The following is a 23,288-nucleotide window of genomic DNA, read 5'->3' as shown; positions in this document are numbered from 1 at the left end:
AATTTAAATCAAATTTAAATCGAAACTGAGAGCAGAGAAAATAGCCAGCAGTTAAAAACGAAGCATTTATTCTTGGATAATAAGCTATCTGGGTGACTTTGGGCCAATCACCAGGAGAAGACGAGTTCTAGTCCCACTTTAGGCATGAAAGCTAGCTGGGTGACTTTGGGTCAGTCACTAGGGGATGGTGAGTTCTAGTCCTACCTTAGGGCATGAAAGCCAGCTGGGTGACTGGGCCAATCACTAGGAGACGGTGAGTTCTAGCTCCACTTTAGGCATGAAAGCTAGCTGGGTGACTTTGGGCCAATCACTAGGAGACGGTGAGTTCTAGTCCCACTCTAGGCATGAAAGCTAGCTGGGTGACTTTGGGTCAGTCACTAGGGGATGGTGAGTTCTAGTCCTACCTTAGGGCAGGAAAGCCAGCTGGGTGACTGGGCCAATCACTAGGAGACAGTGAGTTCTAGTCCCACTTTAGGCATGAAAGCTAGCTGGGTGACTTTGGGCCAATCACTAGGAGACGGTGAGTTCTAGTCCCACTTTAGGTATGAAAGCTAGCTGGGTGACTTTGGGTCAGTCACTAGGGGATGGTGAGTTCTAGTCCTACCTTAGGGCAGGAAAGCCAGCTGGGAGACTGGGCCAATCACTAGGAGACGGTGTGTTCTAGTCTCACCTCAAGCATGAAACCCGACTGGGTGCCTTTGTGCTAGTTATTCTCTCAGTAAATAAATGAGCTTCCATTTTCATTCAGGCTTTGAGATAACTTCATTTTCTGCCTTCCTATTAATGATTGACATATTCTATGGCTGAGATGAGAAATCTAGTGTTAACTTTGGTCTAAATCTATAACTCATTTACCCGCTTTCTCCTTTCTCTTGTTAATTGCCAATAACTAGTTTTAAGGCATAATCTGAAGGGAATGGAACAAACTGACCCAGTGTAAAACTTTGGAAGAGCTAGCGCTGCCCAAAGATGTCTCCATGGTCATGGGGCCAGCATGACTAAATGCCAAAGGTGCACGGAACGCTGTTGCCTTCCCACCAAAGGTGGTCCCTGTTTTTCTACTTGCATTTTTTATGTGCTTTCGAACTGCTAGGTTGGCAGAAGCTGGGACAAGTAACGGGAGCTCATCCGTTACGTGGCACTAGGGATTCGAACCGCTGAGCTGCCGACCTTTCGATTGACAAACTCAGCGTCTTAACCACTGAGCCATCGTGTGTGTGTGTATGGACTACTATTAGATGTAAAATAAGAATACATGTTTTAAAGGTTGAGATTTTTTTTATCATTAAATAAGAAAGATTACTATTAAGTTTAGCATCATTTCAAGCAGGCTGAAATATCAACCCGTCAAATTAAAAAAAACCAAACACTTGGACTTAGATTAAAATCTATTCCATACGGCTTCATTCTATACCAATAAGGCATTTGAATATTGTTTGTCAATAGTTTAATATTTAATTTGCTTTATTTGAATAAACATAACATAAAACCTAGTAATACACAAACCTTTCGATCAACAAACTCAGTGTCTTAGCCATTGAGCCACCGTGTCCCACCTCACCAGCTATACCTAAAGGGGAAAAAAATCATTCTCTCTAGCACCCTAAGTTGTGCATCAAAGTGACTTCATGTACACTTTTATCCATAAACCACGCCGAATAGACGTGTTTGGCCGTCCATTCTCTCAACTTAACGTACCTGTATGAGCGTAAAATTGTATATATTCGACATCCAAACATCCTCATATTAATCCATTCAGTTTTTGAGCTCCTCTATATCTAAATGATAAGGTGAGAAGCAATGGAGCAAATATTTTAAATAGTTTTTATGCTGTATCAATTCGCCTTTGCAGAACTGTATATTTTCCGCACTCTTAAAGTTGACTATTTTGAGTGGTGCGGTGGCCTAGAGGTGGAGCTCTCGCCTCACAATCGGGAGGCTGTGAGTTTCGATCCTAGGTAGAGGCAGATATTTCTCTCTCTGGGCACAATGAGGATATATCTGCTGGAAATAACTCCGCATTGGCAACAGGAAGGGCATCCAGCCAGTAAACACTCAGCTCCATTCAGTTGCCCAGACTCCACCCTGCAAAGGATTTATTTATTTATTTATTTATTTATTTCAATTTGTATACCGCCCTTCTAGTGGACTCAGGGCGGTGAACAGCCAGAACTAAAACACATGCAGATACAAAATTTAAAATTGTTAAAAGAATTATATAACTGGCCCAATTTAAAACAGTTCAATTTAAAACCCCATGACAATTTAAAACTAAAAAGACTAAAAAAGGGGGGAGGGGGTTCACGCCAGCCCTGCTTGATGGAAAAGAAAAGTTTTCAGGGCACGGCGAAAGACCCGGAGATCTGATATCCTTCGTATCTCCGGGGGCAAATCGTTCCAGAGGGAAGGAGCTGCCACAGAGAAGGCCCTCCCCCTGGGGGTCGCCAGCCGACATTGCCTGGCTGACGGCACCCTGAGGAGTCCCTCTCTGTGGGCGCGTACTGGTCGGTGGGAGGCTATCGGCGGCAGAAGGCGGTCCTGCATTAATGGGGTCATTAAAAGAAGATGATTAAAAGTGCCTATTTTCCTGTTAGGTACAAGTCATCCTTGTTGTATAGGATTGTATCTGCACCTTCACTGCCATGGTTTTTCTTTTCTTGAACTATAACCATTTTTTTTTTAAAAAAAAACCCAATTCCATAATTTCAAAAGCTAATAATTACTAAAGCTATAAAAACTGTACATACATAGTTCTTTTTAAAAAAATTGGGAGTTTCTGTATTCATAAGATCCTGATATCTTACGGAACGGAGAGGTGGGTTAAAAAGAGGCTCTTTGGGAAGTGTTCAAAACTTTAGAAATGGAAAATTGTGCTGCATTAGATAATTCCTGCTCTCCATTGTCTATTGAATCATTATTATCTAACATACGTCTCTGATTAAAACAGCATTTTGCAATTAGCTGGATTGTTATTAGTCTGAATTTCTTTTCTTTTTTTAAAAAATAATTTTTATTAAACAGTTTGTCTTTAAAAAATAACACAAAAAACAATCACACACATATTAAAAAAACACGTCAAAACATAACGTATTGAACACACATTATCATATTCATTGTCTGAATTTTGGGCTTGGTGGCTCAGCAGACTGATAGCATTGTGATTAACACCAGCTGTCTGCAATTACTGTAAGTTCGAATCTCCCCAGGCTCAAGGTTGACTCAGCCTTCCATCCTTTCTAAGGTAGGTAAATTGAGGACCCAGTTTGTGGGGGCAATAAGCTGACTTTGTATAAATATAAAAAAGTATGAAGGCTATTGCTTAACGCACTGTAAGCCGCCCTGAGTCTCCGGAGAAGGGCGGCATATAAATCAAATTTTAAAAAAAATGAAAAAAAAAATTCTAATTAACCTAACTGAAGTTCTGGTTTTTTTCTCCCCCCTTTAAATAGGTACCTGTCAGATGAAGGGATCGAGGCTTGCACAAACTCACCTGAAAAAGTCAACATCAACGATATTATCCTGATTGCACTTAATGTAGGTACAATTTGCGAACTTTTAAAATGTATATCCACTCGGGTCCTGTGGTCATTTGTTAGTTAGATTTTTAAAATACCCTAGCTAGCTCTAGAAATGAAAATGTTCTAGGCTGGTTATTTTATTTTTCCTTCGACAAATATTTATTAGCCTTCTGTTTTATGTTGTTCAAATTTATACCTTCTGGTCAGTCATGTATTGTTTGTCGTTAAATAATAAAGATATATTTTTAAAGAGGGAGGGAGGAAATAATCAGAATAGAGCTGGAAGGGACGTTGGAGGCATTCTAGTCTAACCTTGAGAAGGGGACCCTATACCATTTCAGACAAGTGACTGTCTAGTCTCTTATTAAAAACCTCAAGGAAAGAAGGGAGGGAGGGAGAGGGAGAATAGGAAGGGAGCAATAAGAGGAAAACAGGAAAGAAGGAGGGAGGGAGGGAGAGGGAGAATAGGAAAGGAGCAATAAGAGGAAAACAGGAAGGAAGGAGAGAGGGAGGGAGAGGGAGAATAGGAAGGGAGCAATAAGGAAGAGGAAAACAGGAAGGAAGGAGGGAGGGAGGGAGCGAGAGGGAGAATAGGAAAGGAGCAATAAGGAAGAGGAAGGAAGGAAGGAAGGAAACACAGTCCAAATCTGATTTCTGTTTAGAATTTCTTTAGAAGTACATACTGAAATTTTGCTTGGTCTTGGGAGAGTTTAAAGGTTATGTATATGTCAGTGTACTTAATTTTCCTCCTTCTGTGTTTAGTAGAAGGTGCAAATAATAGTCGGTTAGATTGCAAGGAGGTTTCTAGGTTAGAGATTATAATTTGCCTAGAATGGCAGTAATATTAGGATAAAACTGGTTATACTTTAGTTTTACTTCTGTCATATTGGCCTAAATTGTCCACATCAAAACTGCTACTGTCTTTATTAGTAAGGAGGATGCCTGTAGAATGAGGGCAGCTCAGGGTAACAAATCCTTTAGTAAGTTTTCTACTTATTAAAATGTTTTATGGATCCTTGATTGCCCAAAACCATAAGAGACAGCAGAAGAGAATATGGGGCCATCTGGTGACATTCTTGATATCTGGATGATTCGATTGTCGACTGTAAGAGGAGTAAATTATTTTTAAAAAACGAATTAGCAAATGACACGGAAAAGAGAAAAGTAGAAACGTTTTTTGTAAATTCTGTGAATTTAAGAGAAACGGAAAGTATGTAATAGAACAGAATAAAGATCTTCTGGAGTGAATTTTATTGAGACACACATAGAACTGAAAGTGGTGGTTTAATTATAATTAAATCCATTTCTTATACCGAAGTGGCAGACGAATGAATATTCATTTAAAAGCACGAGTGGTTTGATTGCTTAAGAATACAGGAATTACAAGGACCATGAGAAGTTCAGTATCTGAAGCACCATTCTTTGATAGTGTCGGAAGTGGGGGGAAATAGACTACGAAGGCAAAGAAAGAAGCTTATTGGTTTTTTAAAAAATGAAAATAAAAGCCTAGCTCGAAGTAGAATTATTGCAAGAAGAGAAATTCCTATTTGAAAAAAAAGTGACAAGATAGACTTCCAAATGGAAAGTGGATAAAACGTAGGATGATATGAAAGCTGGTGGAACACAGTAAAATAACTGATGATAGGTATGAAACAAACAAAATGCTAAAAAGTTATGATATTCATGTAGTTACTTACCAAGCACATCTAAATTATATTAAAGTAACCAAAATATCTGTACAATCCCCAAGGCATGTCACAACTTTTGACCGCCTTTAATGTTTGGGAATTGAAAGTTGAAAAATTTGACACGCAAATTTGACACCATTAAAAATTTAATTGTGTATGTAAGTAAAAACTGACATTTTCTTGGTAAAAGAACTGGATTTACTGTATATATTTTCAACTTTCATGTTACTAGCCATTGCACATCCTGAGCATTGTGTTATCTAGTACTTCCTGAATGTTTTTCCTAAAAAAAAAATGTTTAGCACTAAAAAATACAGAATAAAAATACTGTAACAAAAAAAAAAGTTTGAATTTTTAAAAATCATCTATATGCTCAGAACATTTACAATTTTCTGTCCCACATGATGCTTACATGGTTGAAAGTGATCTGTTAGGAAAAAATAATAATTTATTAAATATTGACCAAGTTTGAATCCATTTCTCCTTCATTATTGAGTTTTTCAAAACTCTTCATTGTCAACTTTTCATCTAGAAGGATTTCCTAAACTTTTAAAAACCACGTATCTTATGAAAAATGTGTTTTTAATTGGTCACTGGTTTGCAATAACAAATGTGCAGCTAACGGGACGAACTGAACCTATTTCTGATTTATATGTCTTTAGAAATAAGGCAATAAACCATGGCTTTCTTGGTTTACAGATTCAAATTTGATCTGTTAAGTTTAGCTGAAGATTTATTTTCATGTTTTTTTTTATTATTATAATGCAAGTTCCTTCAATATTTCTTTTGCCTATTTTTGAAGGGCTCGGAGGAAATATCCATTATTCAAAGCATATTTTCATCCAGAGACCCTTAAAACCTTCAAAATTGTTTACTGTCTTGTTTTGACAGAAGACCAGGCGAAATGAGGGGGATATATATTTATTAACTTACTTGTCACTATGCGGAAAATTAAAAGAGGAGAAGAGCGGTATCCTTAGATCCTTTAGTAGTAGTAGTATTATTCCTCAATTCAGAATTATCTGAGATGTTCTATCCAATAGGTTTCCTTCTCATTTCTTGCTGACCATCTCCCCTTGTAAAATGTTCTCTGTCTTCTTCTGAAATTAGAAGATGTTAAAATAGATGTTGAGACTCTAGAAAAAGTGCAGAGAAGAGCAACCAAGATGATTAGAGAACTGGAGGCTAAAACATAAAATGAAGAATTGAAGGAACTTAGCATGGCTGGTCCAGTGAAGAGAAGGACCAGGGCATACAGGATAATAATCTTCCAATATTTGAGGGGCTGCCACAGAGAGGAGGAAGGGGGTCAAGCTATTTTCCAAAGCACCTGAAGGCCAGACAAGGAATAATGGATGTAAACTGAACAAGGAGGGATTCAACCTGGAAATAAGGAGGAACTTTCTGACAGTGAGAACAGTCAACCCATGGAACTGAAGTTGCCTTCGGAAGTTGTGGGAGCTTCATCACTGGAAGCTTTCAAGAAGAGACTGGACAGCCATCTGTCAGAAATGGTGTAGGGTCTCCTGCTTGGGCGGGGGGGTTGGACTAGATGACCTACAAGGTCCCTTCCAACTCTGTTAATCTGTTAAGTATCTGATTCACGAGGTTATAAAGATCTTGGTTTATCAGCCAGTTTATTGCAGATGCTGATCTGGGCTGAGAGACAATGATTGGACCCAGGTCTCCTAAACTGGCTTCCATGCCCATGGGTCTTTTAGTCCCCAACCTTATATACAAATAAGATACTCTTCAACTTACGACTGGTTGTTAAGTGACCATCTGACGCCAAAAAAGAGACTTACAAGCTGGTTTTGACGTTCCAACATTTGCCTCAGCGTGGTGACATGGCAGCATTATGGATGTTTAGCAGCCAGCCTGCACTCACACCCATTTGTAGTCAGCTGAACACAAATGATGGTGTTTTTTTTGCTCAAAACCAGTTTTTGCTTCTGGTTCCCTACAAAAAGAGCCCCCTAGCAAACAAGAGGTTCCCTTTACAATCACCGTGTTTCCTTTACAACTGCCACGTTCCCTTAAGAAAGGTGGTAACAATGACTTATAGCTGCAATTGTGTGGTTCAGTTACGATCATAACTCAATCAGAATAGATCCTGGAAGGGACCTTGGAGGTCTTCTAGTCCAACCCCCTGCTGAAGCAGGAGACCCTATACCATTTCAGACAGGTGGCTGTCCAGTCCTTTCTTAAAAACCTCCAGTGATGAAGCACCCACAACGTCTGGTGGCATGCCGTTCCACTGGTTAATTGTCCTCACTGTTAGGAAGATAAGATAAAAGGTAAAGGTTCCCCTCGCACATATGTTCCAGTAGTTCCCGACTCTAGGGGGCAGTGCTGATCTCAGTTTCAAAGCCGAAGAGCCAGCGCTGTCCAAAGACGTCTCCGTGGTCATGTGGCCGGCATGACTCAACGCCAAAGGCGCACAAAACGCTGTTCCCTTCCCACCAAAGGTGGTCCTTATTTTTCTACTTGCATTTTTTTTTTTTACGTGCTTTCGAACTGTTAGGTTGGCAGAAGCTGGGACAAGTAACGGGAGGTCACCCCGTTAACACGGCACTAGGGATTTGAACCGCTGAACTGCCGACCTTTTGATCGACACCGTTAGGAAGTTTCTCCTTAATTCCAGGTTGCTTGTCTCCTGGATTAGTTTCCATCCGTTGTTTCTTGGCCTGCCCTCTGGTGCTTTGGAAAATTAAATTGACCCCTTCTTCTTTGTGGCAGCGTCTCAAATACGGGATTACCTGTATGTGTTTTGAGACACCGAACCAAATGGAAAGGAGTTAGAACATTCATTGTCTTTTTTTAATAGTCCACAATGAATCTTAATGGAAATAGCGAGGTGGGTGAGTAAGCAAGTACCAGCATTTAAACCAGGGTGGATAAAAATCAATGATTTTTTTAAAAAAATCAAAAAAATCGGATTTTTTGGATTTAAATCGGATTTATTTTAATAAAAAACTTTTGGGGTAAAAATCTATCGTAAGATAGTTTTCTATTTAAGATACATAAATAATTTAGTTTATTCAGTATGAAATGGAGCTTAGTTCTGTAGCAGGAGGCTGTATATTCTGCAACACTGGGACTATCGGTGAGTCAACAGTGGGTCAAAGGAGTAGCAGAGATGACAGTTGCTCTTTAACAATTATGATTTAAATCGAGTTGATTTAAATCAAGGCTTTTTACTAGTGATTTAAATCATGATTTAAATTGTGATTTAAATCAACTCGATTTAAATCAAATCCACCCTGATTTAAACTGCAACCCTTCATGGCTTATAAAATCAAAGGAACTCTATCTGGAGTCTGATGATTTGCTTGATATTAATGGTAAACAACACTGTTCAAACTATTACCAAAAGTAAAAAATAAAATTAGGGAAAAGCAATTTGCTTTTGGTAGCTCCTCTCTGCTCATCGGGCGCTTTACAAAGTTGTATTTTAATTTTTGAAGAGTGCCTTAAGTTTCCAAAAAGAAAGAAAGAAAATGCAGTATATAAGATCTGGAAAAAAAAAAAATCCTAAACCTACATTGATCATCGTGGTCTGTGGTCAAATCATCTTTATTGCAAAGGTTGCTTCCCTTTTCTTCGTCGTCTTCTGCCTTTCGAAAAGCAACGTTTCACCTTTAATGTTTCTTTCAACTTTAGACAGACTTGAGAGCCATCGGCAAGAAGTTTCTCCCAACTGACATCAATGGCGGAAAAGTTGAAAAGGTAAAATAATAATAATAATAATAATAATAATAATAATAATAATAATAATAATAATAATAATAATAATAATAATAATAATAATAATAATAATAATAATAATTGGAGCCCTTGGAGCAATACCCAAAGGGCTACCCCGCTATTTAGAAATTCTAAATTTGCCGGACTTGAACATTTTGACTCTACAAAAAACCACCTTACTCAGAACAGCTTACATCCTCCGACGATACCTTAACAGTTCCTAGGTCCTTGGTTAGGACTCGAGCTGCTGAGCTATTAACCAGCCTCAAAGGCTGTGAATCTCACTAAAGATTAACCAATAATAATAATAATAATAATAATATCCTCGTTCTGTCTTTAGTAAGCTTGTGCAAAAGTTTGAAAAAAAGTGTGTGTTTGTGTGTGTTATTTCTTATAAACGTTGCTGTTTTTCTCCGAAGAACAAAAGTTGTAAAAGAGCAAATGTAGAAATTCTCCATAGACTGTAAAAACACGGTTCAGCCACAAGATGGCTGTATTTGATTAAACTTGAAGAAAATAATGTTAAACGTGCTCTGTGACAGGGTTTTTTTCTTTCTTTTTTATTGTAGAGTTAAAATATAGTTCAGACTGGTCAGTCATGATCATTGTGGGTATAAAAGGAAGGTTGATTTTTTTCCCAAGACTGTCCTGCTTGATTTTTCAACACTGTTTTTGAACAGGTTGTACCAATTTAAAGCTAAAACAAGGAAAACACTATTTCCCCCTCTCCTGATTAAAGCTTGTTGGATGACTTTGGACATTCTAAGTTAGGAAGTTGGATGTTTTTTGCAAACATCTTTTAAAAATCTTAGTTACCGTACTTTTCGGAGTATAAGGCGCACCTTAGTTTTTGGGGAGGAAAATAAGAAAAAAGCTGATTGGCAGGTGGATCGGCCTCCCGGAATACACCCAATCAGCTGTTCCCAGAGGTGAATTTTAGCAACAGGTTCCTTAGTTGTGAGCTCTGTGCCTTGCTTTTTTTCCTGCCTCTGAAAGCCTCCGAAACAGAGCTTCAGAAAGAAAGCCTCTGAAGCTCTGTTTGGAGGCTTTTTTTTCTGAAGCTCTGTTTGGGGCTTCTTTTCCTGAAGCTCTGTTTGGGGGCTTTCTTTCTGAAGCTCTGTTTGGGGGCTTTTTTTTCTGAAGCTCTGTTGGGGGCTTCTTTTCCTGAAGCTTCGTTACTGATGTTTTTTCAGCCTCTGAAACCTCCGTTTGAGAAGCTGGGCAGGGCTACATTGGGAGTATAAGACGCACTCAGATTTTCACCCTCCTTTTTGGGGGAAAAAGGTGCATCTTATACTCCGAAAAATAAGGTATGTGCTTGAAACATGGGTACCTGGCGGTGTTTTTTTTCTGCTTCTTCTTGTTGCTTGCATTATACTGAAGGTCAGATCTAATATTTTTTAGCTTGAAGTATTAAGATGATTTTGCTTTCTCCCTGGATATAGTATTTCAGAAATAACTTAGAGTCCAGCCTATTTAACATAAAAAAAAGCTTCTTTAAACATATCTTAATATGCAGGTATTTGTATGGGTATACAGGTAGTCCTTGACTTACAAACACAATAAGTGTTTGCTTCACTAGGTGGCTCAGTGGCTAAGACACTGAGCTTGTTCGGCAGTTCAGCAGTTCGAATCCCTAGTACAGGTCTCCTGCATGAGCAGGGGGTTGGACTAGATGACCTCCAAGGTCCCTTCCAACTCTGTTACTGTTACAATTGAGCCTAAGATTTCTGTTGTTAAGCGAGACATTTGTTAAGTGGGTTTTGCCCCATTTTATGACGCTTCTTGCCACCGTTGTTAAGTGAATCACTGCAGTTGTTAAGAACATGGCTACTAAGTGAATCAGGCTTCCCCATTGACATGGCAACCGTCATTAAGCACATGCCAGTTGCCAAGCATCTGAATTTTGATCACATGGTTATGGGGGTACTGCAATGGTTGTAAGTGTGAAAAACGGTCGTAAGTCGCTTTTTTCAGTGCTGTTATAACTTCGAACAGTCACTAAACGTACTGTTGTAAGTCAAGGATTACCTGTAGTATATTTATGGTTGCTGAGCATGTTCTTCAGACTGCTATAGAAATCCGAAGTCTCTTTGCTTATACTGTACAGGAGGACGCTGGCATTTGAAAGCACGAACAAAAACCAGAACCGCCATGCATTCACAAATAATTGGACATGTTTTTTTAAATCTCTCACTTAAGCAACAAGAGAAGAAATTCAGTCACACTTTTATCTTCCTTGGTGCATTAAAGCGACTATACTCAGCATGGAAAACTTTCCTGAAGCGATAATACAATACACAATTTGACAGGTTTTTTTTTTTTTCACAGAGATGTTTCTGTCTCTCCTAGATTATAAACCTGTCTTGGGTTTCGGTGAATATAGAGGCACGAAGCAGAAGCAGATAACTTCTGGCTAAAATGATCCACCGGTGGAAAAGTGTTAAAAATTCCAATTAGTAGACCCAAGAATAGCTGGATACAAGCTCACAATACTCAGTTATAAATGATGGGTTGCTTTTTTTACCTCTAATAAATCATAACTCTAGAGCTTTAAGATTAAGTAGGAGACCTTCTTCATAAAATAGCTTAAATACATTACTTCAGCGGTGAAATCTCCCCAGTTCTATCCGGCTCGCCAAACCGGTAGCGCCAGCGGCGGGAGGCTCCACCCACCCACCGGGATGTCATTACATCCCAGTTTTTTACCATCTGCACATGCGCAGAAAATTCTGCGTATGTGCAGAAGTGGCGCGTGGGTGCTATGCATGCACTCCCGCACACTCCCGTTCCCAAACCAGTAGCGAAGGTAAGTGGATTTCACCGCTGCATTACTTGGCATAGTATGACTATGGAGATTCTCAGTCATTCAAGTCATGGTTGTCCAAAAGGTGTTTTTTCAAGAGGCAGCTGGACTTTCTGGTATGGTACCATTCTGGTACCAGAAATTCCAGTTGCCTCTTGAAAAAAGCACCTTTGGGACCTTGAAATAATATACAGTAGACAGACTATAGACAATAGACAGACTATTGTGGGGGATGCCGAGGCTGAGCCAGAAGGAGGAGTCAAGCCTGTCATCAGCCTCGAATCTCTTCGTACCCACAAGGGATCTAAGTCCAGCCCACCTTTAATTCCATTGACTCTTATCTACCACCTATTTGCTTTGACTGTTAGTAGTTCAGATTCTTGTAGCGAACACAAGCTTCCAATAAACCTTTATATTCTTTTGAACTGCCTGGACTTTCTGATTTTCCCGTCCTTGACAATTGTGCCCTTTATCAGAGTTTCCTACCGATGCCCTAATTAAATCATGAGCCTCAAGCCAAGCTTCAAAAGAAATCCAGTTATTTATTAAGAGCTTCATGTCGGCACGGACCAAGTGAAGCCAACTCTGACCTCACTTAATTTGCATCCTGGCTCTGACCCTGTTTCCCCCTTCCCCCCCCCCAAGGTGTGTCATCAGTCACATTCTCCAATGAAGCAATTTCATGGCTTGTAAGAGGTCCCTCCCTCCAGCCACTGTGGGTCTACGTGGATATGACCTTGACGTGGCCGGCTGGAATGTGCTTTGTTTTGACTGAAGTACTTGGGAACGAGTTAAAAAAAAAGCGTTTTCCCCATGCCTATTTGGGGTATCAGTCCAACATTTTTATAGTTATTTTTCCCCCCTTTGTCATCACAGCTAGAAGGCCCCTGTGTTCTGCAGATTCAAAAAATCCGCAATATAGCTGCGCCGAAGGACAATGAAGAATCTTCGGTGGCTCCCAGAATGCTGCGTTTGCAGATGACCGATGGGCACACAAGCTGCACGGCGATAGAATATACTTACATGTCGAAAATAAGGTAAACAAAGCTTGTTTGTGCTTTATGATGACTCTTGCAGCTTTTAACACATCACATCTTTCCGGTGCTGAAGAATTATCTCTAAGAAACAAATTATTTGTCGACATTTAAAAAAAAAAAAAAAAGACAAAGAGCTGAGTTCCAAGTTAAGATGAAACATTTTATAAGATTGCGCAGTGGTTAGAATGCAGTGCTGCAGGCTAACTCCTCACTCCAGGAGTTCGGTTCTGAGTGGCTCAAGATTTACTTTTCATCCTTCCGAGGTCGGTAAAATGAGGATCCAGATTGTTGGGGGCAACATACTGACTCTGTAAACCGCTTAAAGAGGTCTGCAAAGCACTGTGAAGCCTTATATAAGTCTTAAGTGCTATTGTTATTTCTGTGTGGAGAATACTGCCAGTAGCAATAGCAATAAGATTTATATACCGCTTCACAGTGCTTTTACAGCCCTCTCTAAGCGGTTTACAGAGTCAGCCTATTGCCCCCAACAATCTGGGTCCTCATTTTACCCACCTCGGAAGGATGGAAGGCTGAGTCAGCCTTGAGCCTGGTGAGATTTGAACTGCCAAATTGCAGGCAGCTGGCAGTCAGCAGAAGTAGCCTGCAGTACTGCACTCTAACCACTAAGCCACCATGGCTTAATGGGTACCATAAATGCACACAGAGCTACCCAAGAAACCCGAAGGAGAAACTTTAATTATTATAATGTTGCACCTAATTCAGCTTTCATAAGCGGTCAAGCTTGGCCGCAGTGGACCCAGATTATTGGGGGGGCGACATGCTGACTCTGTAAACCACTTAGAGAAGCGGTATATAAATCTAAGTGCTATTGCTATCTCATTAGTAGGCTGGAATTTGGGCCACAGAGAGAAAACAACATTTGTAGGCCAGATTTCATTGACTGGTTTGTCTCAACGAACTGAAGTTCATTACTGATGTGCTGCCAATTTTCATTATAAAGTCTGTCCGAGGGAAGTAACATTACTAATATTTTGAACAAAGGATTTTCCCACCTTTATTCATAAGCTATTTTTAGGCAAAAGTAGCGACAGTTGCTGCTAGAGGCAAGTTGGTAGTTCTGTAGTTTTACTACCGAGAAAATTACATTATCTCAAGGAGGAGTTTGCACACTTTCCAATGTAATTTTACCGACGCTGTGAAAACACTATTAACGTATTACATGCATAGATGAAATAGTTGTTTAAAAAAACAGCTCTCAAGCTTCCAACTCTATTATCTTCTCCTACAGCACGTTTATTATCTACCCTTATTATCTATTTTTTTTTCCCCCTACAACACGCTTATTATCTTTTCTGCAATTCAAAATAGGCTTCTGTATATTATAGCATATTATGTGAAATGTTCTCCCCGGCCTTGTCTGGATACTCATCAGAGTTAAGCCTGTCTCTTGCTTAGCTGGGCAGTTTGTCAAGAGAGTTCCAGGCTGAACATGAGACTGTGAAGTCAAAAAAATTAAATCTATGATGCTTGTTGAGGGCGGTGCTTGTGTATTTGATGAATTCTACTTCTTTTCAATAATTTAAAAAAAAAAACCACTTGTTTTCTATAGACCTGGGTTTATGGAGGGAAGGCCTATGCTATAATTCTCAAGATCATACCAAAGCCATATCATCTAAAATCTTATTGCAGCTCTAACAAAGGTTAAACAAGATTTGTAAAAGAAGATTTTACAAAGTTTAGGAGCTTGTAAACCTTAGGATTGCTTCTCTGACTGACCTTCCTTCTGTCACATGAGAAGCTAAGCAGTGTCCAGCAAGGTTAGTAGTTGGATGGGAGCCCCCCCCCCCCCAAATATTTAAATTGTAAAGTAAGCTGGAAAAACATCCTGGAAGAAGGCAATTCCAAATCCATTGCTTACAGTTACCAAGGAAATTCTTTAGGGCGTTGATCTTGGAAGAGAAGGCAATTTTATTTTTCTGGAGAATTTTGCTGCCATCTTCTATCTTTTGGATTGTGGCTACAGATGCGATTCTTCTGTTCCCCTAAATTGGCTTCATTCTTGCCCAAGTTCCCATCACCTCAACTAGATCGTTGAAGTTATTGGGATCTGATTTCCTCAATATTCTGTCCGTTTGATGGATGGGCTTGGCGGCCGAAAATGATTGATGTTCTTTGTGGCTTTGAAATCGTATTTTGAGTTTCCCTGCTTTGACGATGAACAATGGATACACTCGATGGAAATTGTTCAGCAAGCCAGGCTTTCAAAGACCGCTGTCAGAAGAAGGACAGAGATGGATTCTGACATTTTGTGGATGAAGTGATAATGATGGCCCACATCTTTTCCATGGCTGTCCGCTATCTTGTAAAATGCAGACGAGTTACTTGCTTGCAGAGAGGGTGTTATTTTTATCGCATCATTAAAACAACGCAGTTTGGTTTTCACCGTGCTGGGTTCGAACTAACACAAACGTGTATAAAATAATTTGAATTGTCGCACTTGAGTTGAATTAGAGCAGGAGTGTCATTGAGTTTCATTGAGGGCCTCACCAGAGTTGTGTTTGATCTCTGGTGCGCATGACAATGGTGAGCATGGCCAGCTTGATGTCACTCGTGTTGGGGGCGCTTGTGGCCCAAGCACTCTGCCAGTTAAAATGGGCTCTCGAGCTCCGTTTTCGGCTGGGACAGCCTCCTGCAACCCTCTGTCAGTGAAAACTGAGCTCGAGGGGACGGCTCCCTTTTCACTGGCAGAGGCATCACGGGCTGGTCCTTCGTTGTTTCTAGGGTGGCCCTGTGGGCCAGTTCTAAGTACCCCCTGGGCCGGATGTGGCCCCCGGGCCTTGAGTTTGACACCCCTGAATTAGAGCAACGTAACTTGAATAACGCCATCTCGTCCTAACACTTGTATTTTTCTTCCCCCCCCCCTTTTTTTTTTTTTTCCTGTAGTCTGAACACACCTCCTGGAACAAAAATTAAGCTGCTGGGAATCGTGGAAGTGAAAAATGGCTTTCTCCTTCTGGATGACAGCAACACGGTGGTTCTTGGAGGGGAAGTGGAGCATCTGATAGAAAAATGGGAGTTGCAAAGGGTGAGGTAACATGGTGCATTTTCCCACCTTAAACCAAAAACGTTAAAACTCCAGCTGGCTTGTTGGACACATTTAAGGATGATGTATTTTTGCTTTGTTTTACTATGGGGACTTGCCCTATTTTATCTAGATTATATCTAGATATCCAGATATATTATGTAGATATATTCTGTTCCAGAGAAAAGAAGGACTAGGGGGTGACACGATAGCAGCATTCCAGTATTTGAAAAAGGCAGTATTTCAATCTGGATAATTTAGGGGTCAGGTCAATTTTATTGACATCCCGAAGCATCAGATAAAAATGCCTGAGAAAATGGATTAACCTTCATGTCATTCTTCTCTTTATAAGCAACAGTTGCTTGTCTCCTCTTAATTATTTCTTGGGCATGGTATCCTAGAGTCTTTGCAGCTAGATCCTTTAGTTTGTTTAAATCCTACCTCCTAAGGATGTTACGGGGGGGGGGGGGGATATGCAAATATGTTAGCAGATGAATGCCAGCATCTTATTTTTGGTGATGAGTAATTAGAGCAGAAATAACCAACTTCGTTAACTAAATTCTTTACTGAACTTGGTTCTTATCCTATAACTGTAGAGAGGGGAGAGCAGTCTTTCTCAAGCTTGGCAACTTTAAGAACATGTGGACTTCAGCCTCCAGAATTCCCCAGCCAGTTCTGAAAGTTGAAGTCCATAGGTCTTAAAATTGCCAAGTTTGAGAAACAGATGGACAGAGGGAAGCTCCATTACAAAGGCAACGAATCAGGCAACAGTGGCTTGCAGTCATAAGAAGTAACAGTTCCAATACCACCCAAACACCTTAATTCACATAAGGTGATAAAAGAGGAAGTATATTCATTGCAAAGTTTATGTTACTACAGCTATTCTAATGAAAGTAGCTTTAGGTCTACACGGTGTCTGTTTTTAGATCGGGTCTATTTTATAGGGCTGACAGTTACACCTCGTGAAGCATTGACTTGATGAATATCCTTAAGGAGTTGTTTATTGTAACCAAAAGATTTAACAGCATAGAACTGTGATGGCGAACCTGTTCCGGATTGAGTGCCTAAAGTGCATGCGTGCGAACCCCCCCAAATGCAATGCACATGCACCCCCCCTACATGCTACGTGCTCCACCCCTACATATGCACGGGCCCCCCCTGCACGCGCCCCGCGCATGTGCGGCAGAGACCCGACGACCAGCTGGCTGGCGGGAGGCGTGCACGCATGCGCGGCAGAGCTGAACTGGGGAGACAGCTTGCGTTCCCACAGAGAGGGTGCTGCAGGCCACCTGTGGCACGCATGCCATAGGTTCGTCATCACGGGCATAGAACTTGATACAATATATGGGTTGATAAGCAAACAGGAAGATGAATCTGTTGCGGCTGAATATAAAATCCTTCATATTTATATTTGGAAATCAAATGGAACGTAACAGCTAACCTCAACCTGGGAATTAGATAACACAAATTCAAATTTTTTACAGGTAGTCTATCTATATCTATATCCATATCCATCCATCCATATATTCATCTCTATTCCATCTCTCTCTCTTTCTCCGTCTCTCTCTCTCTCTCTCTCTCTCTCTCTCTCTCTCTCTATCTATCTATCTATCTATCTCCATCCATATATCCATCTCTATTCCATCCATCCACCCATATATCCATCTCCCTCCCTCCCTTCCTTCCTCCCTCCCTCCCTTCCTTCCCTTCCCTTCCCTTCCTCCCTGTCTCTCTCTCTCTCTCTCTCTCTCTCTCCATCCATATATCCATCTCTATTCCGTCCATCCACCCATATATCCATCTCCCTCCCTCCCTCCCTCCCTCCCTCCCTCCCTCCCTCCCTGTCTGTCTGTCTGTCTATCTACCTACCTACCTACCTACCTACCTACCTATCTATCATTATATTATTCCATCCATCCATCCATCCAGCCATCCATCCATCCATCCCATTATGAACAGCCATTTTTTCCTCTTAGGGTGTGTGTGTGTGTGTGTTTTTGTATGCACACGTGTGTTCAGTGATTTCAAGCCTTCCTCTCTTTTTAATTAACAGATTCTGAGTAGAATCTTTAGAACATCTATAGCATTCATGCAGCGAGACGCTTTCAGGCAACAGCATTAAACAATGTCAGTAATTTACATGCTACTCTGTGTTTCCCACCCTTATCAGTTAATGAAAGCTGCTTTAATTTTTCAGAGTTTATCAAAGCACAACAGAAGCAACATAGGAACAGAAGGAGGGCCTCCTCCCTTTCTCCCTTTTGGACAGGTATGATATGCTTTCTGGCCTTGGACATCTTCATTGCCTTCTTCACACTCTGTTGTCTTGTATTTGAAATATCTGTTCGCAATAGTCTTGTGTGAAAAATAACTTCTCTATCATTTCAACAGTTTTTTTTTAATCTCCTGCAATGTTAAATTATTGGAATTTTTTTGGGGGGGGGAAGTTAACATTTAAAAGCATGTAATATTTACAAACACCCTGCTCAATAAATACGTTGAAGCCAGGACAAGAGAATATTTGTAGCCGTAGGTTTATCTCTTGCTTAAGTGTGCTTTTGCGCCGCCAGAGATGCGTATCTCAGCTTCAAGTGGACAGCAAGGAATTGGACCGCCGAAAAACCCTGCAGGTGACGAACGTGGTGAAGCCGATGGGCGACAACGATGAATTTGAAAAACAGCGGACGGCTGCTATTGCCGAAGTTGCAAAAAGCAAGGAGGTGAGTACGAATGCCTCTTGTCTTTTTGTTTTGAAACAATACAAGGTAGTCCTCGACTTACGACAGTTCGTTTAGTGAGTGTTTGAAGTTCGACTCCGGGACATTGCAACTGTCATAAATTCATGCCAGTTGCTGGACTAGAAGACTTCTAAGGTCTCTTCCAACTCTGTTGTTCTGTTATATCAATCAATCAATCAATTTCTCTTTTAGCATTGAACCTACAACAGGCCACATAGTTTATGGATTGTGATTGTAGTATAGTTAGACCACGTGTAATTGACAGACTGGGTTTTATTATAGATTTTAGTTGTTATTTATTATTTTATACCACAATTTTTAAAAGAGCCTCTGCAGGTTGCCGACACCTGGGCTAAATCTTTGCTCACAGTAAGTAATTATCACCCCTTCCAATTTATCCCAACGGAATTAATGTTTTTTCTGCTTCAGAATGTCAGTGAGGAAAGCATAAGCTTTCCTTTTCCTCAAAATTCTAACTGAAATTTCCCTCAGAACAATAATATCAACATTCTCCATTCTCAGCTTATATTTGAAATGGCAATCCAAAACCTGGTCCCTTGTTATTCTTCTTGCGAAGTGGACTACAATGTCCCTCGGTAATTTGCTTGTGGCGGCAGATCTGGAGTTTACTTGTCCATATCTCCATCAAAATCTTTTTCCTCTATTAATTAACTGAGCCAAAGCCTTCACCATCCTTAGTTTAATATGTTCTCCTGGTTGTTCAGGAATTCCTCGAAATCTTAATTAGAATTCTTTAATTGGAGCTTCCAGAATTGTTATCTCTTCCAATTCAGCTTCACATAGAGAATGTCTTCTCCAATTTATGCTCCATAAGATCCACTCTCACCTTTCACCAGTTTCGTATCTCCATTCAAACATTGGATTTCTTCCCAAAGTTGATGGATTGTTATATCAGGAATTATTTCCATTTTCAATAATCAGTTTAATGAACCAAGCAGGCAGTCCACGACTTACAGTATTCGCTTAGTGACCGTTCAAAGTTATGTCGGCACTGAAAAAGGGGACTGAGGACTGTTTTTTCACAGTTACGACATCTCCAGCATCCCCACTGCAGTGATTCACTGTGGCAAGAAAAGTCATCCAATGGGACAAAATTCACTTCACAGATGTCTCCCGTAAGAACAGAAATTTTGGGCTCAGTTGTGGTCGTAAGTCGAGGACTATCTGTGCATGAATGATCTCTGGATAGAACTTTGAGGAAAAGCCAACGAAAAGCCGTTTGCTGTGATCCATCAAGAACAGGGAATTTCCAAAGTACAGGATTTAAGTCGTGAAGTGTGAAGAATAAAACCTTGGAATACAGATAGTGCTTACAAACAGTTTTGTTTAGTGACTGTACGAAATTACAGCGGCACTGAAAAAAATGTGAGTTATGACCATTTTTCACACTTACTGTACTTTTTGGAGTATAAGACGCCCTCCCCCCCCCCAAGTGGGTGAAAATTCAGTTACGTCTTATACACATAATCCCCATTGGAATATAAGCCAAAAATTAGCATTTCTGTTGAGGGCTGACTCTCCTCCCCTGGTAAGAGCGATCACTCGATACCTTAAAAGGTTGACGGCAATACGAGCCAGTTATATCAAGGAAAATTTTATCGATTGTAAGAAAGATGAGCTCAGTTAGAGAGGAGCTATCCTATTTGGGTTATCTAGTCTTCTAGTCTTGGCAACTTAGCTATTGAAATTTGATATGGTAAAATTTTAATGTCATCTATCATATATTTTTAGATTGCTATTTTTGTAACTGTTTTATCTTTTTCCCTTTTTCTTTTCTGTTTTGTTTGAAAAGGCCTTCGGGCTATTCAATAAACTATACTAGGTGCCAATTTAATTATACACATAATGTTGCTGAAACCCCGCCCGCCCACTGGCCCCCACCCTTTGGCCATATTCAGCCTCCGTGTGTTCTTTTTTCAGCCTCTGCACGCTCCATTTTAGATGGAGCGCCACAGCACATCGCTGCCGATCGCCGCTTTCGCGTGTTGTGTTTTCCGCTTCCGCATGCCCCGTTTTTGGCCTCCGTGCGTTGCATTTTTGGACAGTTCCAGGCGGTGGGGATCGGCCGAAAATGCAATGCATGGAGACCAAAAACGCGACGCACGGAGGCGGCAATTGGCAGTGATATACTGTGGCAATCCCTGCAGCCTGGAACAGGTCTAAAATGGAGCATGCAGAGGCTGAAAATGCAATCCGTGGAGGCCAAACCTGCGACACGCGGAAGCCAAAAACGCAATGCACAGAGGTGGTGATGGGCTGAGACGATCTCTGCAGCCTGGAAGAGCCAGTTGGGTGTATTCTCGGAGGCCGATCCAACCGCCAATCAGCTGTTCGTGCTAAATCAGGCTGCAGTAACATGCTGAAACTGACCAGGCAGTTTGCTGTTTGCTGTGAAGACGCTAGCCAGATGAATACCGATGAATGCTAGTAGGCAGAGGCAGAATTTTTTTTTTCTCGTTTCCCTCCCCAAAAACCAATGTGCATCTTATACTCCAGAGTGTCTTATACTCCGAAAAATACGGTAATGACCATCGTAGCAACCTCATGGTCACAGAACTTAAATGCAGATGCTTGACAACAGACTCATATTTATGACAGTTGCAAGATCCCTGGGTCACAGGTTCATCTTTTTGTGACCTTCTGACGAACAAAGTCAAAGGGGAAATCGGATTCACTTTACAACCGGGTTACTAATTTAACAGCTGCGGTCGTCTGCTTAACGGTGGCGAGAAAAGTCGTAAAATGGGGCAAAACTCACTTAACAAATGTCTCACTTTAGCAACATAAATTCTGGGCTCAGTTGTGCTTGTAAGTCGAGGACTCCCCATATGCAAAATTCAGTCTTTATCAGTGCCGCTGTAACTTCAAACAGTCACTAAATGAACTGTTGAAAGTTAAGGACTACTATACCAGCTGTACTTTTTAACTCGTGCAAATCAGGTGGTTGGTAGTCCTGTTTCCCACCCAAAATGTTAAACGTTGATAGTCCTTGACTTAAAACCATTCATTTCGAAGATAACCACCATTCGAAGTTTCAACGGCATTGAGAAAAAGTGACTTTATGACCGTTTTCATACTTAACGACCGTTGCATTCCCTTAGGCACGTGATCAAAATTCAGCTGTGTGTATTCATTCTGGGGTGATCTGATCACTTTTTACGACCTTCTGACAATGGAAAGTTTGAAAGTTTATTAGATTTCTATACCGCCTTCTCCCGAAGGATTCAGGGCTGTGTACAGCCATATTAAAACACATAGATTTATAAAATTTTAAACCAATTAAAATCGAATATATAAAATTGGCCCTCAATTTAAAAACACACATACACCCATTTAAAATTCAATGGGGGAGCCAGATTCCCTTAACTAACTGTGTTAACTGTGGTGATTCGCTGAACAGCCGTGGCAAGAAAAATTGTAAAACGGGGCAGAACTCAACTCACTGCCTCACTTAGCAATGGAAATTTGGGGCTCGATTGTGGTCGTAAATCGAAGAATGCTTGTGATCAACTTGTGCTTCTCAAGTCTTTCACTTTAGAAAGACGTAGCGGTGGCATTGCTAAAGCATGGTTCTCTTCCTTAAAGACCAAGACTTTTGGAGGCGGTGGAAGTAATACTCGAAGCAACCTCAGTTTGAATGCAGGAGGGAATCGGAGCAGAGACGTATTCCAGAAAGAGAAGACGAAGCCTGAAGGAAAAAATGAAGGTGTCTATCGTGAATTGGTAAGATACACATCTCTAAAAAAATAAATAAAAACAGAATAGAATAGAATTAGAGTAGAATTAAATTAGAGTGGAATAGAGTAGAGTATTGGAAAGAAGAGTAAGAATAAAGTAGAGTAGAGTAATTGGAATGAAGACTAGAATAGAATTAAAATATAGTAGAGTTGAGTGGAATAGAGTAGAGTAGAGTAGAGTACTTGGAATGAAAAATAGAACAGAATAGAATTAGAGTAGAGTGGCATAGAATAGAGTAATTAAAATGAAGAATGGAATGGAATGGAATGGAATGGGGTTTGGGGTTTGGGGTTTAAGCCAGGTCATAGAGTTCTACCCGAGCGGTGGTGAGTGGTGCGGTGGCCTAGAGTTGGAGCTCTTGCCTCACAATCAGGAGTCTGTGAATTCGATCCTAGGTAGAGGCAGATATTTCTCTCTCTCTGAGCACAATGAGAATATATCTTCTGAACAAAACTCCGCACTGGCGACAGGAAGGACATCCGGCCATTACAACACATTGCTATCTCCAACCAGTTGTCCAGATTCCACCCTGCAAGGGATTATGGGATCGTTAAAAGAGGATGATGATAGAGTTCTACCCCCCAAAAAAACCCCACAATAGAGTCTTTTACAAAAAGCAGATATTCAGTTATATTCAGAAAAAGGAAATCAATCACACCGAACAATAGTTAAAAAAAAAACACCCCTCTTTATTTCCGTTTTTAAATGTAAGGGTTTTGTTTTGTTTCATCTTCAAATTGACTTTTTTTGCTCATTTCTCTCGCAGGTTGATGAAAAGGCGCTCAAACACATAACAGAAATGGGCTTTAGCAAGGAGGCCGCCCGGCAGGCTCTCATGGATAATAGCAACAACCTTGAAGCTTCATTAAATTTCCTCCTCAACAGCAATAAACAAGCCACCGCTCAAGGACCAGCCGCTAGAGGTATAATTTCATTTATCTATCAGACAGAA

The 23,288-nt window shown here is 40.5% G+C and overlaps 1 protein-coding gene across 2 annotated transcripts in view; it reads left to right on the top strand.

The window, feature by feature from the left end:
* TDRD3 (tudor domain containing 3) overlaps nt 1-23,288 on the top strand; it is a 68,674-nt gene that overhangs the window by 9,431 nt on the left and 35,955 nt on the right. The window contains exons 2-9 of one of the 2 annotated variants that reach the window (XM_087895555.1): nt 3,450-3,534; nt 8,870-8,935; nt 12,636-12,796; nt 15,701-15,842; nt 18,037-18,108; nt 18,410-18,559; nt 22,184-22,321; nt 23,103-23,259. In XM_087895555.1, the coding sequence (XP_087751681.1) occupies nt 3,450-3,534; nt 8,870-8,935; nt 12,636-12,796; nt 15,701-15,842; nt 18,037-18,108; nt 18,410-18,559; nt 22,184-22,321; nt 23,103-23,259 (971 nt within the window). The remainder of the gene's footprint in view (nt 1-3,449; nt 3,535-8,869; nt 8,936-12,635; nt 12,797-15,700; nt 15,843-18,036; nt 18,109-18,409; nt 18,560-22,183; nt 22,322-23,102; nt 23,260-23,288) is intronic. The other variant, XM_087895556.1, reaches the window with a different exon arrangement.

Source organism: Pantherophis guttatus, chromosome 5, assembly GCF_059756535.1.
Source record: "Pantherophis guttatus breed Tessera chromosome 5, ASM5975653v1, whole genome shotgun sequence".
Lineage (NCBI taxonomy): Eukaryota > Metazoa > Chordata > Lepidosauria > Squamata > Colubridae > Pantherophis > Pantherophis guttatus.
The sequence above is the reverse complement of the archived record's forward strand: the minus strand, read 5'-3'. Positions and strand labels throughout refer to the sequence as shown.